General features: G+C 40.3%; 2 protein-coding genes across 2 annotated transcripts; both read right to left on the bottom strand.

The window, feature by feature from the left end:
* Positions 1-352: 352 nt before the first annotated feature.
* Positions 353-10,370, bottom strand: LOC119206796 (uncharacterized). Its single transcript, XM_062558191.1, has 5 exons — positions 10,314-10,370; positions 9,892-9,969; positions 9,724-9,801; positions 9,473-9,544; positions 353-9,325 (listed from the first exon to the last, which is right to left on the bottom strand). Exons 2-5 carry the CDS (start codon positions 9,919-9,921, stop codon positions 353-355), a joined length of 9,153 nt encoding a protein of 3,050 aa, XP_062414175.1. The 5' UTR covers positions 9,922-9,969; positions 10,314-10,370.
* Positions 10,371-10,820: 450 nt separating this feature from the next.
* Positions 10,821-16,602, bottom strand: LOC119201418 (uncharacterized). The gene is made up of 10 exons (XM_062558190.1): positions 15,076-16,602; positions 13,706-13,790; positions 13,483-13,586; positions 13,127-13,399; positions 12,925-13,018; positions 12,737-12,804; positions 12,558-12,623; positions 12,286-12,449; positions 10,952-10,996; positions 10,821-10,830 (listed from the first exon to the last, which is right to left on the bottom strand). The coding sequence occupies exons 2-10, from the start codon at positions 13,788-13,790 to the stop codon at positions 10,821-10,823; spliced, it is 909 nt and encodes a 302-aa protein (XP_062414174.1). The 5' UTR covers positions 15,076-16,602.
* Between the last annotated feature and the right edge of the window lie 1,395 nt (positions 16,603-17,997).

Raw genomic sequence — 17,997 nt, 5'->3', positions numbered from 1 at the left:
TTATTAAACAAATGCATTAAATTAAAATTTAAAAAAAGGGGTCTAACCCATCAATACATGCCAGTGTTATTGCTGTTGAAACGCAGTAAAAGAACCTTGTTTTAAAACTATTTACACAAACATGCATAACATGATAAAAATTGCAAAGACAATGTTCATTTAATGAGACATACATGACAGACCAACATTTAAATATATTACAATTACATTTCATAGAAAGTGTTATTTATAGATTATAAGAGAAATAATTGAAATTATTATGTCTCTTATAATAACTAAACTTTAAAATGAGGTGAAGACCATGATATTAAGTAATAAATAAATAAATAAATAAATAAATAAATGGCATAGATTATGCCTTGACATTGTGGAAGGTTTTAGTTGTAAAAGAACACACAACCCCCTCGTGATCACTAAAATACATTGGCACGACTTCTGCTTCCACTTCAAACTGTGTAGTTCTAACATACACGTGGTCAATCAATGTCCCCTTCTCAGTCGTAGGTTGTGTGACAATCTGGATGTAGCCATTGTCGGTCATAAAATCGCAAATTGTAGACGACTTCCTAATGTCGTCATTAAAATCTCCCATGACAGTGATCGTGTTACTCCTTTCTTCCAGCCAAGAAAGTAATTTTTCCAAATGTTCTTTAAACAAAGACATGGCATACGACGGTGGCCTGTAAATTACTGCTAGCAGCATGTCGTAGGTGGCACAGTGAAACACTAAACATTCTATATTGACATTTGGTACTTGTAGAATGTTGTATGACAAGCTGTCTTCAGTATACATGGCAACACCCCCATGTTGTTGGGCTTGTAAATCAAGTAACACGGGGTGTCTGCTGTTGTACGATGTACTACGAGGACAGCTGTCAAATGTATAACCAATGATGTTGACTGACTCTTTTAAAGAGGTTTCAGTCAGCCATGTTTCGGTCACAGCAATACAGTTAAGCTGCAAATGCTGTGTGGACAGGAGCAAGTCTTTGACATGTGCTGGCAAACCTTGGACGTTCATTAAAAGCACTCTAAAATTGTGTGTGTACGATTTGTGTCCTGTGCTATATGCACATAAAAATGGTTGCATGCACTGAAGTGCTTCCTGCACATTGTTGTTGCAATAGATGGCGTCTTCTTTAAAGTCCTGAAGAATTAATCCTGACAAAGTTGTGATGCGACTTAATGCTACATATGCTTGTCCTGCAGCAAATATTTTTTTAAGCGACACTACAGCGTTAGCAACAGTAATTCCTTGTACTTTGTGTATCGTACAAGCCCAGGAAAGTTTAAGGGGAAATTGACGACGTAATCCACCTTTGTTTGTGACCCTATCTTCTTGGGGAAGAATAGGTGTTGAGGTTAAGAGGTGGCTTGAAGCACAGGCATGATTTCCCCTAGTCTGTGCGCCAACCTCTTTATCATCAAATTGAACGTACACAATTTTTGGAAAGTTATTTCCAGTGGAATTCACTATGTGTGTCACTGTGCCACAGACCCCATTCACAAGTCCATCCATCATGTCTACATTTTTGGTCAGCATGACGCGAGCGTTCTCACCTAAAACCAGTTGCTGAGCTAAAGTGGTGTTAAAGACTGTGGCATGATGTCCCCGTTTCAATTCAAGTTTTCCCGTTTTCTTGTTGCGTTCATAATCCTGAGCATCTATTTTGACATGATCTTCACATGTTTTAAGTAGCTGCTCAACATTATGAGTCTCAACTTGTGCATTTGTGGGAAAAATGTGCAAAGATGAACTCTCCTCACCAGTTTCACGTGTTCGAAGTAAACTGGTGTCACTTGGCAGCATGGGCGTTGATTTGGAACGTTTCCTCAATCTGTTTAACAATTCAGCAAATGCAGTGTCTTTCTGCCGCTGAATCACCGTCAACTCAATGATCTTGAAATTGGTAGACCACAGATCGTTTCCCAAATCATCCACATACAAAGCCTTACCTTTTACTGGAGGCAACTGGAAGAAATCTCCAACCGCAATCACACACACATTACCAAATGGGGAAAAGTTGCCGCTCTGTTTAATTTGTCGTAATCTACCATGTACGTATGCCAATAATCTATGGTCAACCATTGAAATTTCATCGATGACTAAAATTTGAAGGTTACTGTATTTGGCCCTCAAAGTATTTATCTTTTCCTCACCCAAAGGGGTGTAAGGCAGTGTGACATTTGTAGCAATGCTAAACGTGGTATGAATGGTTGAAGCATTCAAGTTGTATGCAGCAATGCCTGTTGGAGCAGTTAACAATACACACAGTTCATCAGGGTGACGACCCAGTGGGGAGAGTAACCTCGTTGCCTCGTATTGAAGTGCCTTGATCAAGTGGCTTTTTCCAGTTCCTGCACCACCGGTTATGAAAACATGAAAGGGGACTGGATTTTGACCACTTACCTTTTGCAAACACCACGTTCTTACTTGATAAAAGATGGACATTTGTGTATTGTTCAGACTACGAACTAATTTCAACCCCTCATTTCTGCTTAGAGTGTTTGTCTTTTGCAAATGTGCAACTTGTTGCTGACTAACTGCAAGATCAGGAATACTTTCTACGTGCTCTTCTACCGTGTCATTGGCTCTGCGCTCTTGTTCACTTTCTAGCCGCTCCAATTCTTGTTCTGGGCACAGTTCACACCACGCATCTTCCAGAACACCAACATCATCAATACACTGTTGTGCGGTATCCAATTCCTCCGAGTCAACTTCAAACAGTGCTCGGTTTTTGTCAACGATGGACTTCACGGACTGTCGTGATCCGTCGTTACAGGTAACATGACCATTTTCGTAAAATAGTTGAAATGTTTCACAGTTAGATGGTTTTAACTGGCTGTCAACACGATATGGCATGAATAACTGCAATATGCTTTGGAAAAATTTCTCTGGACATTTAGTCTTGGAAAAGCGAGCATAACGGACAACTGCAGGTTGAGACCTTGTTCTTTTAACAACAAAACCGAGATTATTCTTGAGTTGAATTCTATTGTTTGTACGTTCATTTTTTGACAAAACCCGATACTCCGATGCAAAAGATGCCAGACACACATCATTGAAAACGGCATCATTTGGTCTGTTCTTATAACGGTCTTCTAAGCCAATCATCCACATGTCTGCCGTTGAGAGATTTGTCTTGTCTGCCTTTTGTTTTAACACACTTAACGGCAGACTGATTTTGACAGTAGTGTCTCCTGTTGGCACAAACTGAACCTTTCGCGAACATTCCTTAAGGTGCATGCCCGTCAACCGATACACAGCCTCCTGAGCACAAACGTCTCGGTTGTGCAGGTAAACACTTCCTAACTTTTTTAATGCATCTTTAGCATCGACATTGCCATGCTTGGATGCCTCTCTGTGTGCATTTCGCAACAACAATCCCATCTCCTTCTCTGCCTTTGAGATGTATGAAATGATATACACAACGCAAGCATAGGCATTAACCACGTACTGAATGTCAAGGTTTGCATCCCAGCATTTTAACAAATTCCTGTTGTACTGATTGATCCACACTTCATCAATGTCTCTTTTTAAAACAACATGTGTATTTCTGGAAACACAGTTGTACGCAGCCTCAAACGTAGTCTGATTGATCCCCAATGCTTCAAACAACTCCGCTACACAACCAAAATTAGCCTCCTCATTTGACAGAGCCAACTTAATGGATGTCATCATTTTCCTCGCAAGTGCCCTCTTCTTCTCTTCTGCAGCTAAACGTTCTTTATGTCCACATCCACACGGTGTCAAAGGAGTTACGTTACACAGACAGGTTTGTTCACATTCCTCGGTTTTACGACATATAAAAGTGCGAGTGGATGCTGGCCTGGGAAAGTTAAATCGACAAATTGTGTGCTTTTTCTTACACGATTTTGAATGTCTTTTTGAATGTTGTTGCACAGATGTCACAATTGCCTTTAACGGCTCGTCTTGTGATGGCAATTCACAGGTGACATATTTATCAATGAATTGAACTACTTCATCATCTGTGTTTTTATCAAGTTTTGGTGCATTCTCAATCCAGAAAAGACAATGCACATGAGGTGACCCCCGCTGTTGAAATTCCACCCGATAAAAAAAGTCTATTATCTTGCCAATTGGCTGTGATGGAGACATGAGTACCTCCCGCAAAAAACAATGCCACCTATAGTCAAACATCCTTGCCGCAGTGACAGGATTGCGTCGCAGAAGTTCGCATCTCTCAGACCATTCTAAATCATCTAGTGTTTGTGTCCTACCTTCTTGTTTCAAAATACTAGTGAGAAGTGACTTCCAACGTAAATCTGCAGAAGAAAAAGAACAAAACCATGTAGGGACCCCAAGTTGACGCACACAAGCCATGAGGTCATGTTGAGCTCCCTGCCAAAAAGATGGGGTTCCTCGAATAGGCTTAAGGAAACGGAACCCATTATCAAACTGCAGCAAGTTTTTTAAAGTTTCCTGATCCTTCAGTAAATCAACATCAATTGATTTGGCGTTATGGCCTGCTTTTCCCTTACGCAATGCTATTGAGACACTGGATATGACTTGTTGCACCTCTGATACATACTGTGAATAGAAGATATATTCTACACTGTTACCAAAACGGTTATCTGCATTCAGAAGTCTAAGGTTCAAATATCGTGCTAATGTCAACTTTTGTTGCCTATAATCATGGAATGTATTGGATCCCTGTGGAAACAATACAGGAAAGCTCTTGGCTTCGTTGGAAATATCTGTTAATAATTTCACTGGAGTGCTACCTTCAGCTGGAGCCAGATTTAACGTACTGTCAAAATACTGATCCAATACTTCTTGACCAATATCGACAGGCATCAGACACGTGTCTTGAAACATGCAGTGCTGTTGTCGATCATGTAATAGCTCATCACTAACATCTGGAGCGGTTTGGTTATTTTCGGCATCATTATCTACATTTTTGTCTTCTTCTCTACAAAAATCATTTAGCCAATTTTCATTAAATTCTACATCTTTATAATATACATTAGTTTTTTTCAAAACCATCAGTGCTTTTTTAATGCGTAAGGGATCTACAAATTGATACTCATAGTGGCCTTTATAAGTGAGCTTACGCTTTAACTTAACACGCAAAAGAGATCCGTCCATTTCTGAACGTGGAAGCAAGTTAGTAGTCTCAACGATATTGGCTGGAACACACGTCACAGGTCCATGGACTCCATTTTGACCTCCTTTAGGTAAAGCCAACATTTTCATAAAAGGTATGTGCAAAGCAATCAAATGCTGTTCCAAGCTGTTTAAACAAGCCAGTTCTTCTGGAATGGGATGTACTTGCATATTGTTCAGTACACATTCAGGTGGCATTACTCCTCTCTTAATTTTAGAATGACATGTGTAACAGATCCATAGCTTTCCTCTACCCATATCCAGCCATTTGCATGGTACTACACAATCATCATCACATTCATGTAAATGATTACGTGAGATACATTTCTCAGCAATTAAAGCTATGTCCTCACGGTTACCATAGTCATTTTTCCAATGTGACACCTGATATTCGAAAAGCAGTCGATTGCAAACACAACATACAAACTCTGGTCCTTTTCTTACCTTTTCAGAAAACTGCTCCATGACAAAATCAAACAGTTTTGACTGTTCTTTCCTTTGTTGAAACCTTGTTTTATTACGTGCAATAACACGTTTTTTATGCAGAATATTTCCATATTTGTTTTTACTCCTTGCCTTCACTTTCTGCCTGTAAATGAGATTCGTCCAGTATTTATTTTTGCTAAATTCCTTTAACATTTCTTTGTGCAACTGGTTTTGTTGATATTTATTTTTGCTGAGCTTCTTAACGTTCTCTTTGTGTAACAGATTTTGTTGATATTTTTTTATGCTTTGTTTCTTTTTGTTTTCTTTGTGCAAGTGGTTTTGATGATATTTATTTTTACTGAGTTGCTTTACATTTTCTTTGTATAACAGATTGTCCTTATAATTGGCTTTACTCATTTGCTGGACTCTCAGTCTATGTGACAGGTTTTCCTGATATAGCTTTTTACTCGCTGTGTTAAGTTTCTGCCTACGGAAGGAACTTCCTAAATATAATGCCTTTAATTGGATGCCCTTCTTCCTTTTCAAATAGGTTGATAATTTAGTAGGACTACAGATGTTTGAAGAATCCTGGAATTTTACATTTGACCTTCTCCTCATGTACTGGGTTTCAGATGAGATATCCATTTTGCATAAATCAAAGCAACTTACTTCAGTAATATGTTTAACACAAAGTACTGGCTCATAGTGATTATTCTCATCATGTTTTAGGTAAATTGCCACTTCAGACGAAACTGGATTCACAGAATTGTATTTGAACCACTTTTTACCACTGTATATATATATATCCAGTCCAAAAGCATTTGCAGTTGCTTCAATTTCTATTTCTGTGGCATCATAACCAACATATTTCATGTGTGTCTCTTTAATATAATGGGATATTGAAGCATATCCCTTTTCTATTATTTTAATGTTATCAATCTGATCTTCCATATATTTTACAACTGCAAGCCTAATCTTTCGGTGACATTTTTGGGAACCACTGACTGCTTGAGCAATTGCTCTAAAGAAACTATTTTTATCCTTTACAATTGTACGAGTTTTGCACACAGCACCTAATGAACCACTCATGGTTGGTAGTTTAACATCCTGCTTTTCATAGGACAAGTTATACAAATTGCATACTGATTTTGCTACGTCTGAGGTCAAGGGATGAAATTCCCAACATACGGCAGGTACATCATTGAAAATTACACTATCTATGTCCTTGGCTGGAAATGTACTATGTAGTTCTGTGATATCATCTTCAACAGATTCATCACTCAACATTACAAAATCAATGTCTGTTGCTGGCAATGAACTATCCGGCTGCTCGGAGATATCTGCAACAGGTTCAAGCACACAACTTGTATCAAAACGGAGATTCTCCAAAGTATTCATTTTTCTCTTACTCTGTCGACGAGAATAGTCAGTGGAGCAAGGTGTGTCCTCTTTGCAATAACAATAACAACTCAGCATGCCAGGCTGTTGAACACAAACCACAGACTCATAATGGTTCCCATTGCAGTTTTCCAAATACAGTCCCTCAGTGGTTAACTGTTTGCTTGTGCAACTATATTCAAGCCAGCGATTAGTGTGATATGTGAAAATACTTATTCCCAAAAAATCTGCTGTTGCCTGAATCTCAATTTCAGTTGCCCAACTGCCAACATAAGACATCCGTGACAAAATGAGATATTCTGTGATTGAATTATACTCACTTCTCAAATGACACGTATATGCTTCAGCATTACTTTTTATGTGTTTAACCACAGCAAGGCGAACTTTTCTGTGATACCTCTGTGTACCACTCACAGCTTGACTGATGGCTCTAAAGAAGCAGTTTCCATCACCAACTATTTTGTCATTCAAACATGGAGCCCCCAACGCACCAACGTTTGTAGATACCGAATCATCTTTCTCTGACACGATATCTAACTGTTTGCAGAGAATTTGTGAAACCTCATTACAAAGTGGACGAAACTGCAACTGTTTACTGATGACATCACTGACAAATACGATGTCTGGCTCAACCTCAGTAACACTGGTTTTTATTACCGGTGATGTACAAGTTCCCTTTGCCACCTTACACATTGCACCTGTCTGACTGGCAGAGCTGCCAAGTGTTGCATTGGTTTTTACCTTTTTTGAGTTGGTGTTTCCCTTGGACACCTTACGCTTTGTACCTCTGCGTCTGTTAGAGCAGCCAGGTGTTGGTTGAATACTCTTCTGATGTAAACTAGAACCCAACGTTGTCTCAGTTACAACAGGGTCGTTCTGACCAAAGGACAAGCGGCCGCTATCAACTAGGTCATTCTGAGTGACACAAACACCAGCAATCTCAAATGGCTTTTGGGATGTGTTTAATGCTTCCGCAAATCTGCATATGTGACTAAACAGGCCTTCAAAGTCACTAAAATACACAACAACACTTTGTCCTCCAGCATCTACCATTCCAAGTGCATTGCGTGCATGAGAGTCAACCACGGCATAACGTCCTTGTTGACAAATTATTGCACATGTACTGCCACGTAATGTCATAAGGCACGTGTTATATTGTGTGAGAATCTTTTGTAACCCCTTTCTTAAAGTGACGTGTACACCTAGCTCAATAAGCTCTCCCTCAACCAAATCAACATCTCCAGTAACATAGTCACCATATGAAAAGTCATACCTGCGTCCATTAATCACAGAGTCTTTGGGAAGATCTGGTACACATAGCAGTTGGGACCCACCACTGATGGCGTTGGTGGCACGCAGAGAAGAATACAACTCATCGCCTGAAACTACAACCTCATCCAGATCGCTGGACTGCCATGAAAACACACAGTGAGTTGAGTGTTTTGCTATGCTCACCAAACCGACGGCCATGCACTGAAGTCCGCCATATTCAAACTGACTGTCTCCTTGATGAAACGATCCCTGGACAGATGTTGTAGGACATTCAACACTGACAGGACGGCTGTCCTCAGGGTGAACTGCAACTTCCATGTCGCTGTCTGAAAGCCCTTCTACACATTCCACATTATGCTCCTTCACAGAAATGCTACTGATGGCGTACCACTTTGCGCCAAATGACTCCTTCAGATTTCTGATGTGAAGCATCAGGTCATGAAGACTGCTGTTGAAGACAGCCACAGGTGTGCCAACACTAGATGCCAACCCAGATGCATCACGTGACCCACAATCAACAAACACCAAGTGTTTGTCGTGATGAATAATGGCAGAAACCTCACCATACATGTTCAACAGACACATGCCATCCCTCAACAAGTGTTCTTGTAGCACTTCATGCAACTCAGGCTCTTCAGCAGAGTCATTGAAATGTCTTTGCTGCGGTTTACCAATCCTTACCTTAAATTTTCTGCCAAAGACACTATGCTGTTGAATCAAGGTGCACTTCCCTTTAACGTCACTACTTTTACCTGCTTCAGCTACAAACATGTTTAACTTGCCACCTTCTGTACAGATGTCATCAATATCTGATGCTTTCCAGGTACACACAGGAGCCAGGACATGCTTTATTACAGCGGCAACACTGCATGCAGTTGATACATTTCCATCATCATGCAGTGTGTCTTCTCTACGAGTCCCTGCAACAACGGGTGGGGGCATTTTCTCTGAACATGTGCACGACTCACCTTCACGACTTACCGCACCACTGATGGTTTTGGCATCGTAGCACTTCCCTCGGGTGGATTTGGCAGATCGTTCTCGATCACACTTACCGGCGATGAATCTTTGGTTGTGTCGCTTACGAGACAATTTCTTCATCTATAATTAGGGGCAAGAGAAGCGGTAACAATTAGATGGTCATTAATTTTTGACACAATTGGTCAGAATTGAAAGAATCAACCACGACAATTAAGTAGAATGGAATGCACCAGAAAAATGTCTAAAAACAATATAAAATTAAGATACCTTCAGCTTGATAGACCCTTCCTCATCACCAGTAGAAGACGACCCTTCAGACTCCCCCCCACTCGGCAAAACCTGGATGTCAAAACGTCTTTATTTTTTCAATATATATTATATATATATATATATATATATATATAAAAATAAACAGAACCATCTACTGGACTGAAAGTAATTGATTTGTACTACAGGCCAGCAAATAACGTTTCCCCTCACCCCTATGAAAAAAAACAAAAAAAACAATGTGCAACAACCTCGTTTGGGACAGCTTCCTGCTGAACACCAGTAGATGACGACTCCTTCGAACCTTCTCCACCTGGTGTTTCTGGGACCTATAAAAAGAAAAACACCCCACAATTTAGAAGGAATTCCACATTAAAATGAAATTGGAATAAGGTAGATTTCCAAAAAGGACCACCAACCTTCTTTGTTACAGCCTCCAAAACCCTCATATGGGAGTATTGAGCAGCGACCTCCGCAAAGGTTGGTGACGTTTGCACCTACAAAAAGAAGGGCATTAACTAGACAAATAAAAACAAGCATGTTTCTATATATGGTTTCACAAGTGAGTCACACTACAAATGTGTGGTTGCTGCCCATCAGTTACATAGACACTGTATTTATTAGCAGGGGAAAATTGGTTGGAAATATCTATATTCTTCAACACAAGAAGAAGCGGACTAAAATACTAAAAATCCCTCATTTGCAATTCAATATAATTTAGTAAAACATAAAAACCATGACTGCACATCGAATACCACCTAGATTATATAGAGGTCAGTTGTAGTTATTAAACAGGAGTGTATATTTTCTCCCTTCCCCATTTCCCACACAACGGACTAACCTTGACGGAGGCAGCTTCTTTTGGAACACCAGTAGAAGACGACCCTGCCGTCTCTTCTGCACCTGGTGCTGCCTGGACCTTAAAAACACCAACAATATTAGAAGGAACTGCAATTTATAAACATGATTGGAACAAGCTAATTTCACACAAAGTTGACAAACCTCTTTTTTGACAGGTACCGAAACTCTGGTAGGCTGAGGTCTGGCCATCACCTCTGTTGAAGTTGGTGACGTGTCCACCTAGAAGAGGAGCGATAATTACAAACAAATACAAGCACGTTCTTAGTATGTTGTCTGGAAACCCCCAAATGCTGCAACAAAACAACCTCTGCATTCTTAAACGATTCGTGTTATGAATAAATACATCATTTTTTAAATACCTCTGTTATGTGTGGAGGGACTGGAGTGCATTCCTTAGGGCTAGGAACATTCAATGGAGTAGTGTCATCCATCTTCACCAACGGCACCAAGCTAGACCTGGCAGGGGTTAGCGGGACGGAGCAATCCTTCACCTCATCCTGAAAAATGTAGACATTGAAAGAAGAATGTCAAAAATGAATCTATTAAAAGCCAACTCTACTAGTATAATAACATTGTGTGGTACTTAGAAAAAAAAAAATATATATATATATAACCAACCTGATTATGAAGGATCCTCCTCCTTGGTTGACCGGGTGGTCTCCTCTGTAATAAGAAACAAGTTTTATTTTACAAGCACATAGTCTTTGACTGTGACTTCAGTGCTGTGAAAAACGTCAAGCTAACAAGTCGTGTGTGCAAACTATTACATTCTTTAATGACAAGTTACCATATAAGATTCTCAACAAAGACAATTAGAATGGATACCTTTTTGATTTGTGGAGAAGCTGGTGTGCAGATCTTCGGGCTAGGAAGATGCGATGGAGAAATCTTATTCATTTCTGCCAACCTTGCCCTACTAAACTTGAGAGGATTTAGCAGGACAGAGCACTCCTTCAGCACTTCCTGGTAAATGGAAATGTAGAAACAACGGTAACAAATCCCTTTTCTCAAAGGCAAACCATACTGGCATACTTCATCATTATATGCTGCTTTGACTTAAACAAGAACAAACAACCAACCTGATGGTGAAGCAGCCTTCTTTTGGGGGCATCGCATGTTAGATGGAATTGGCCGGGTTGTTGCCTCTGTAATAACAAACAGAATAGTTTTAATCCCACACAAGTACATTTCCTTTAACCTACACTTTGATGAGGTGTTTTGGAAATATTGGTTCTTTAAAGTGAACCATTACCTTCCTGCCCCTTCCAACAATTGACCACTCAAGATCTGGTTGACGTGGTATTTTTGGAGTGCATGTGGGGACTGATGGTCTTTGAGAAACCAGTGGCTTCACTGCTGAAGATGAAGGTAGCAGTGATGGCTTGGGAGAAACCAGTGGCTTCGCTGCTGGAGTTGAAGGTAGCAGTGATGGCTTGGGAGAAACCAGTGGCTTCGCTGCTGGAGTTGAAGGCAGCAGTGATGGCTTGGGAGAAACCAGTGGCTTCGCTGCTGGAGTTGAAGGCAGCAGTGATGGCTTGGGAGAAACCAGTGGCTTCGCTGCTGGAGTTGAAGGCAGCAGTGATGGCTTGGGAGAAACCAGTGGCTTCGCTGCTGGAGTTGAAGGCAGCAGTGATGGCTTGGGAGAAACCAGTGGCTTCGCTGCTGGAGTTGAAGGCAGCAGTGATGGCTTGGGAGAAACCAGTGGCTTCACTGCTGGAGTTGAAGGTAGCAGTGATGGCTTGGGAGAAACCAGTGGCTTCGCTGCTGGAGTTGAAGGCAGCAGTGATGGCTTGGGAGAAACCAGTGGCTTCGCTGCTGGAGTTGAAGGTAGCAGTGATGGCTTGGGAGAAACCAGTGGCTTCGCTGCTGGAGTTGAAGGCAGCAGTGATGGCTTGGGAGAAACCAGTGGCTTCGCTGCTGGAGTTGAAGGTAGCAGTGATGGCTTGGGAGAAACCAGTGGCTTCACTGCTGGAGTTGAAGGTAGCAGTGATGGCTTGGGCTCTGGAGTGATTGCGGTTCGGCGTGTGCTGGGAGAACGCTGTGGCTTTGGTGCTGGAGTGACAACCGGCACTGATGGTCGGAAAGAAACCTGTGGCTCAGGCGGGGGGTGAAGTTTCTAATAATGACAAGAGTAATACATTGTTTTAGATACATAGACAAACATTAAGCAAAATAAAATTGATTCATAATTAAGTGGCATCAGAGCATTGTTGAAAAGGCCTACTTGATAGGAGTGATGCGCCAGCCACTTCACCAGGATCTTCATCCCACCATCATCACTCAGGTGCACCTGTAATAAATAATAACAAGCGAATATACAAAACATGAATGTAGATTCAACATCAAATACATAACAGTATGTAGAACTTTTCCATGTGCAATATCAAAACAGCATGTACTTACGCCGTCTCTGACCCAAAGTTTACGGTCTTGGAGTGGAAAGTACTCTGCAATGGAACAGTACTTCACACCTGAGAAATAGAGAAAAGGAAATTAAAGGTTACTTGAACTGTAAATTATGTATCTGCCTAAAAAGCAATAACCATACATCCATTACAGTGTATGTAATCTACAGTCTTTAATAAACTTACTCATCCGTGCAGTGACATCACGGAATTCCTGTCGCAACAGGTCCTGGTCTTTCACCTCACAGTTGAGGCGTGGGGGAAAGTCCAGGACAAACACCTACATGAACAAAGACGTACGTAATATTATGAATTACATTCAGTCATGACTAATTATAGCAGCTCATACCAAAAGATTTATAATTACAAAAGACAAAAAAACACGTACATTAGGAAAGCGTTTGGTCACACTGGTCATGAGCTTGGCAAAATCAGCTCCTGCTTCACTGACGGAACGACTGGCTGTCAAATTGTTGCTTGGAGCCAGGACACAAAGTGCATCAGGTTGGTGAGTGAGAACAGTGTTCTCAATCTCCAGCTTCAGGTCAGCTGCGCTCCCCCCAGGGATGGAGAGGAAGCCAAAGGTGAGGATGCCGTCCGGCATAGTCACAAATCCATCTGCAATTGCACGCAGGTGGGAGCATCCGAGAACAAGCACCAACTGGAACAACAAAAGGGAGTGAATGAAAACCACACATTCATTTAGATTAAATAGTTTGTCCATTTCTTGTAAAATTAAACTACCTTCTTGTCTGGAAACTTGGGTGGAATGACCAATTTACGTTGTCTTCCAGTGAGGGAAGACTTTGGCCATGGGCGCACAAAGTGACGCCGACCTGTGCCACAGCCTATGTAAGAAAAAGAAAAAAAAGTGAAACCTAATGTAATTTATGTAATAGGAGTGCTGTTTTAAGAACAAATATTATATGATAATATTATATGATAACAGGACAATAGCTATTCCCACCTTGCTGGAGTTGAGAACCGTAGCTCCGCTCTGCCATGCGAAACTTGGCAGCCTCAGAACGGAAGAAGGACTTTCCGCGCGGCATCTGAAAGTATTTGGGTGCCAATATTTAATATTTAAATGACAAGATACACTCAGGTCTACAAGTCGGGCAGTAGTGGATGGTGAACGTTGGTAAAAGCGACCGATCTACTGACCCGATTTAAACTGTTACGTGATAGCAGTGTTTCCCCCACCTTTATAACAAAAACGCCATTCTCCCACACACAGCAGTTCCGCGCCGACATGCGCGCGAAAATATGTCCGTGAATGCTCACATTAGCTAACAGAGCTAAAGCGTTAACTACCAACTCCGATACTTTGTGCTCTGTCCTGCAAATAACCGACACTCGTTTAGTTTGTGAACGAAGTAGTTATGCTAAACTGTGTTGGTTCCCCTCAGAATTACTGACGGCAAGGAAGAATGTAGCTTCGGCAAACTTAAGTTAGCTTAGCGTTAGCTCGCGTTAGCTCGCGTTAGCTCGCGTTAGCTCGGAAGCGCAAAATGGACGAGCCTCAAGAATGATTATAATATTAAACTTACCGTTAGTCTGAAGAGTTTTCAGGCGATTGGTGGAATCAAGAGTATCTCTCAGTGTGTGGTAGTGTAAGTATTTGTGTGGATTAAGCAGGGTACAATTTTTTAAAAAGTACAGAGCTCAGGGTGTGGTTCCTTGAAAATCAGACGAAATTCAAAGAGGAAGAGCGACCGTTGGAGAGTCGTATATATACACACCATAGTGACATCCGGTAGAAGTTGTCAAAATAAGAGTCGTTAGTGTTTAAGAATACGGACCGTAAAAGGAATTGCACAAATAAGGTGCTTAACCTCACGGCAAGAACCGTTGTTATTTAAAGCTAATGACCGCACATATTACATGTTCTTCATTTACTTGTACCACTGACTTAATTTGTCCTTTATTTCTCACATTTTTAAATTAATTAAATCACGATTAAACCTGCGTTTTACTTTTCAAAACAAATTTGTCTAAATTAACGAGTATTCACTTCGGACAGCATGTATACTGAAATACATGTTGTTGTTCTATTGTATTTTGGAACACCAAACTAACACGTGTAGAACGTGTTTACAAGCGACTCTTCCTACTGTCCTCGTGCACTTTTCTCTAAACTCTCCATCACTTGACAACTGCCTTTGAAGTAAGAATCTCCTGACGTTTTGCCACGACGTTTCAAAACCACAACGGTACACAGGGCGGTCCTCTGCAGGATAGATGTTGACAGAAGTAGCCTAGCAGCTTAGCTTAGCCTAGCAGATACCAACATGTTACGGGCACTATCAGTACTAACGCGGTCCGTTTGTCACTCACCCCCCTTCTGGTTGACACGCTGAGTAATTCCTCTGCACAGGTCCCCGCTGTATGTCTTGTCTCTGTTCGTTTTACTTCCAATGAAAAAAGCTCTCTCCATCTTAAACTTGCGTGTCGCTCTCTCCCTTCTAAATGACTGCTGGCACGCAGCCGTGTGGACTCGCGTCTGGACACAACGCCCACCACCGGAAGTTGCGTTAACTGTATTAAAAGGTTCTGAACAGTATTGATCTAGATCAAGTTAATAAGTAATCGTAGATGGCAATAATCTCTTTGATTAAGGCAATCATTCAGACAGCCCAACGTTTTTTACTTACCTTGTAATATGCGCAAGCTAGTTGCGTTCATTAGAAAGTATCCGATGGCCAAACAAAACCTTTCACGTCATTTCCACCAGCCTCTAGCCCACTTGTAGAAATAAATGCTTCCAGAATAATATCTCATGTTACCGTTCTACATGGTAAAACTTAAACTGTGTATGCAGCTGTCATAATCCAGTTAGCAGCCGGACTGACAGCTAGCTGTCTGCCTACGGTGGCCGGAGTGAGAGGCTCACTCGCTTTTTTTTTTTTTCTTCATTTTCGTCGGCGGTGCTGTTTTTAAAAATAGAAAGAATTAATTAAGTTTCTATGTAACTTTCACGCTTGAACACAAATTAAGTTTATATGTATTAATTAATTGTAATAATAAAATAATGCATTTTTGAGATTTGCATTTTTGAACTTCAGGAGCTATATTATAGCCCAATCAGCTTGGGTGTGATGGGAGGGGCTTTGCGGTGAAGTCGAAATGCAGCTAACCGTCAGCAGGATTTGAAAGAGGACGAGTGGCGCTATTTTTATTCATCACATCCAGCTATACATTCGTAAGTATCCATGAGTATATTGATTTAATGCTTATATTGTAATGAATGACACCGTTGTTCAGAGCTTTATTGTGCACTACGTATAGCTATACATTTGTAAGTATCCATGAGTATTTTTGATTTAATGCTAATGTTGTAATGAATGACACTATTGTTCAGAGCTATATTGTGCACTACCTATTTTGTAGTTTAGAAGTATCGTTCATTTTATGTATTTTCCAGAGATTGAGAGAAATGTCTTCTTTGAAATTAATTGTTAGGTAAAGTAGTTAATCCTGAAATTGTAGTACCTCTGTTATACATTGGAATCTGTGGAAATTAATGTTGAAAATGTGGTATGTAGTGTTTGGCCTGTTGAGTTATTTTATCTTTTATGTGTTTTACGTGTTTTGTTGATCATTAGAGAATGCAAAGTCCAACAAAATTCCCCCAAATCAACGATGAGGAGGTGGAGAAAGTGAGGCAGGCGTGCCAAATTCAAACTGTAAGTACATGTGTTGATATTTATTTGAGTGGCATATTATCTATTTCTTTGTGTTTGTATAACATTATAGAGCTATTGATGGGTAATAATACTTCATTGGCGTCATGGTTGAAGTTGTGCATTAAACACACATTTGTAAACATATTTTTCTTGCAAGAAATCCTACAATACAGAACACAGATATTGTAATTTATAATAATCATTTTGATATGATATAATATGCACCATAGAACCAAGTTGGTATTAAAAAATGACCAATATGTACATTTGTTTGTTTTTAATTTCAGTATGCGTGCCTTGATCAGGCGGTAACTCGCCAGGACCTGTATGTGCAATCTTTAGATTGCAATCTAAAGGTCATGCAGGTCCTGGTGAGGCAGGTTAGGAGGCGGCGAGCGGCTGAAAAGCAGGTGGAGGCCATGAAGCAGGAATTGATGGACCTTAGAAAAGAGGTAGCAGCCACAAAGGCTAGATTAATGGTGGTGGAGCAGGAACGCAGTGGTAATGGTGATGGTAAGTGTGACAATCTGCAATGAATGAACTCAAAAGCAGTTCTTACATCTTACACTACATAATATTTCCTTTAGCTGATGCTTTTATCCAAAGTGACTTACAAGTACTAGGATTAAGAGAAAAACATGCCATATTATTTGTTACATCTCAAACTATCAAAACTCCAAGACAGGTTAACCATGTGATATTATTATCACATTAATGAAAATTCATGAACTGAATATTAAATATTTTGATTGGCTGTGTGAATTGTAAGATTGTAAATGTATTTTTTGTTGATGACATTATGAAAGAATAGATATTTTCCCTATTTAATCTCTGCAGATGCTTTGACGGACAGCGAGATGGCTGAGGCAGATCCTGAAACAGAGGATATCTTTAAAGAAGATTTTTAATTTTTTTTATTGTTAATTTCAATGTTCCTATTCTTACTGTTGCTGCTGTTTGTTGTTGTGTAATTAAATTTGTAATATGTATGGACAGCATGCAGTTGTGTATTGTATATTGGGGGTACATATATCAACAATATGTGTTAAAAGAGAACTTTTAAAGATGAAGAAAAGAGGAACAGAGAGAGCTCTGTATGTTATACTATGGACATTATTTATTTAAAATGTTAGCAACACTGTAGCTGTCTTAATTGCCTAGGCTGCATCCTTGTAGCCTCCAGCCTTCACCAACCCTTGCAGTAGCCCTGGGACAACCGCGTAGGCTGAACCGAGCGGTCTCTGAAATGTGGGGGGACTTCCTGCTTGCGTCATCAGCTTTACCTGGGCTGCTGTGGTTGCCTAGCAACCTGCTGCACTTAACAGTAAAAGCTTTAAAACCCCAAAAAACATAGGGAGGATAATCTTCTCCTTATATCACTTAGATTAGTGATACGCTTCTCCATGGCATTATATATTGGTAAATTCAAATTAAATCAGTTAAGCCATGTACTTTCAGCTAAAAGTAATATTGCAATCTTAAGGCAGAGGAGATAATGTCAATAATCACATCAGCAAACAAAAGTATTTACTTGTATGCAAGGACTTCTTATTTTTTATTGCATGGGATACAA

The sequence above is a fragment of the Pungitius pungitius genome, chromosome 16 (genome assembly GCF_949316345.1).
Source record: "Pungitius pungitius chromosome 16, fPunPun2.1, whole genome shotgun sequence".
In the NCBI taxonomy this organism is placed as follows: domain Eukaryota; kingdom Metazoa; phylum Chordata; class Actinopteri; order Perciformes; family Gasterosteidae; genus Pungitius; species Pungitius pungitius.
This window is presented reverse-complemented; position numbering and strand designations above follow the sequence as displayed.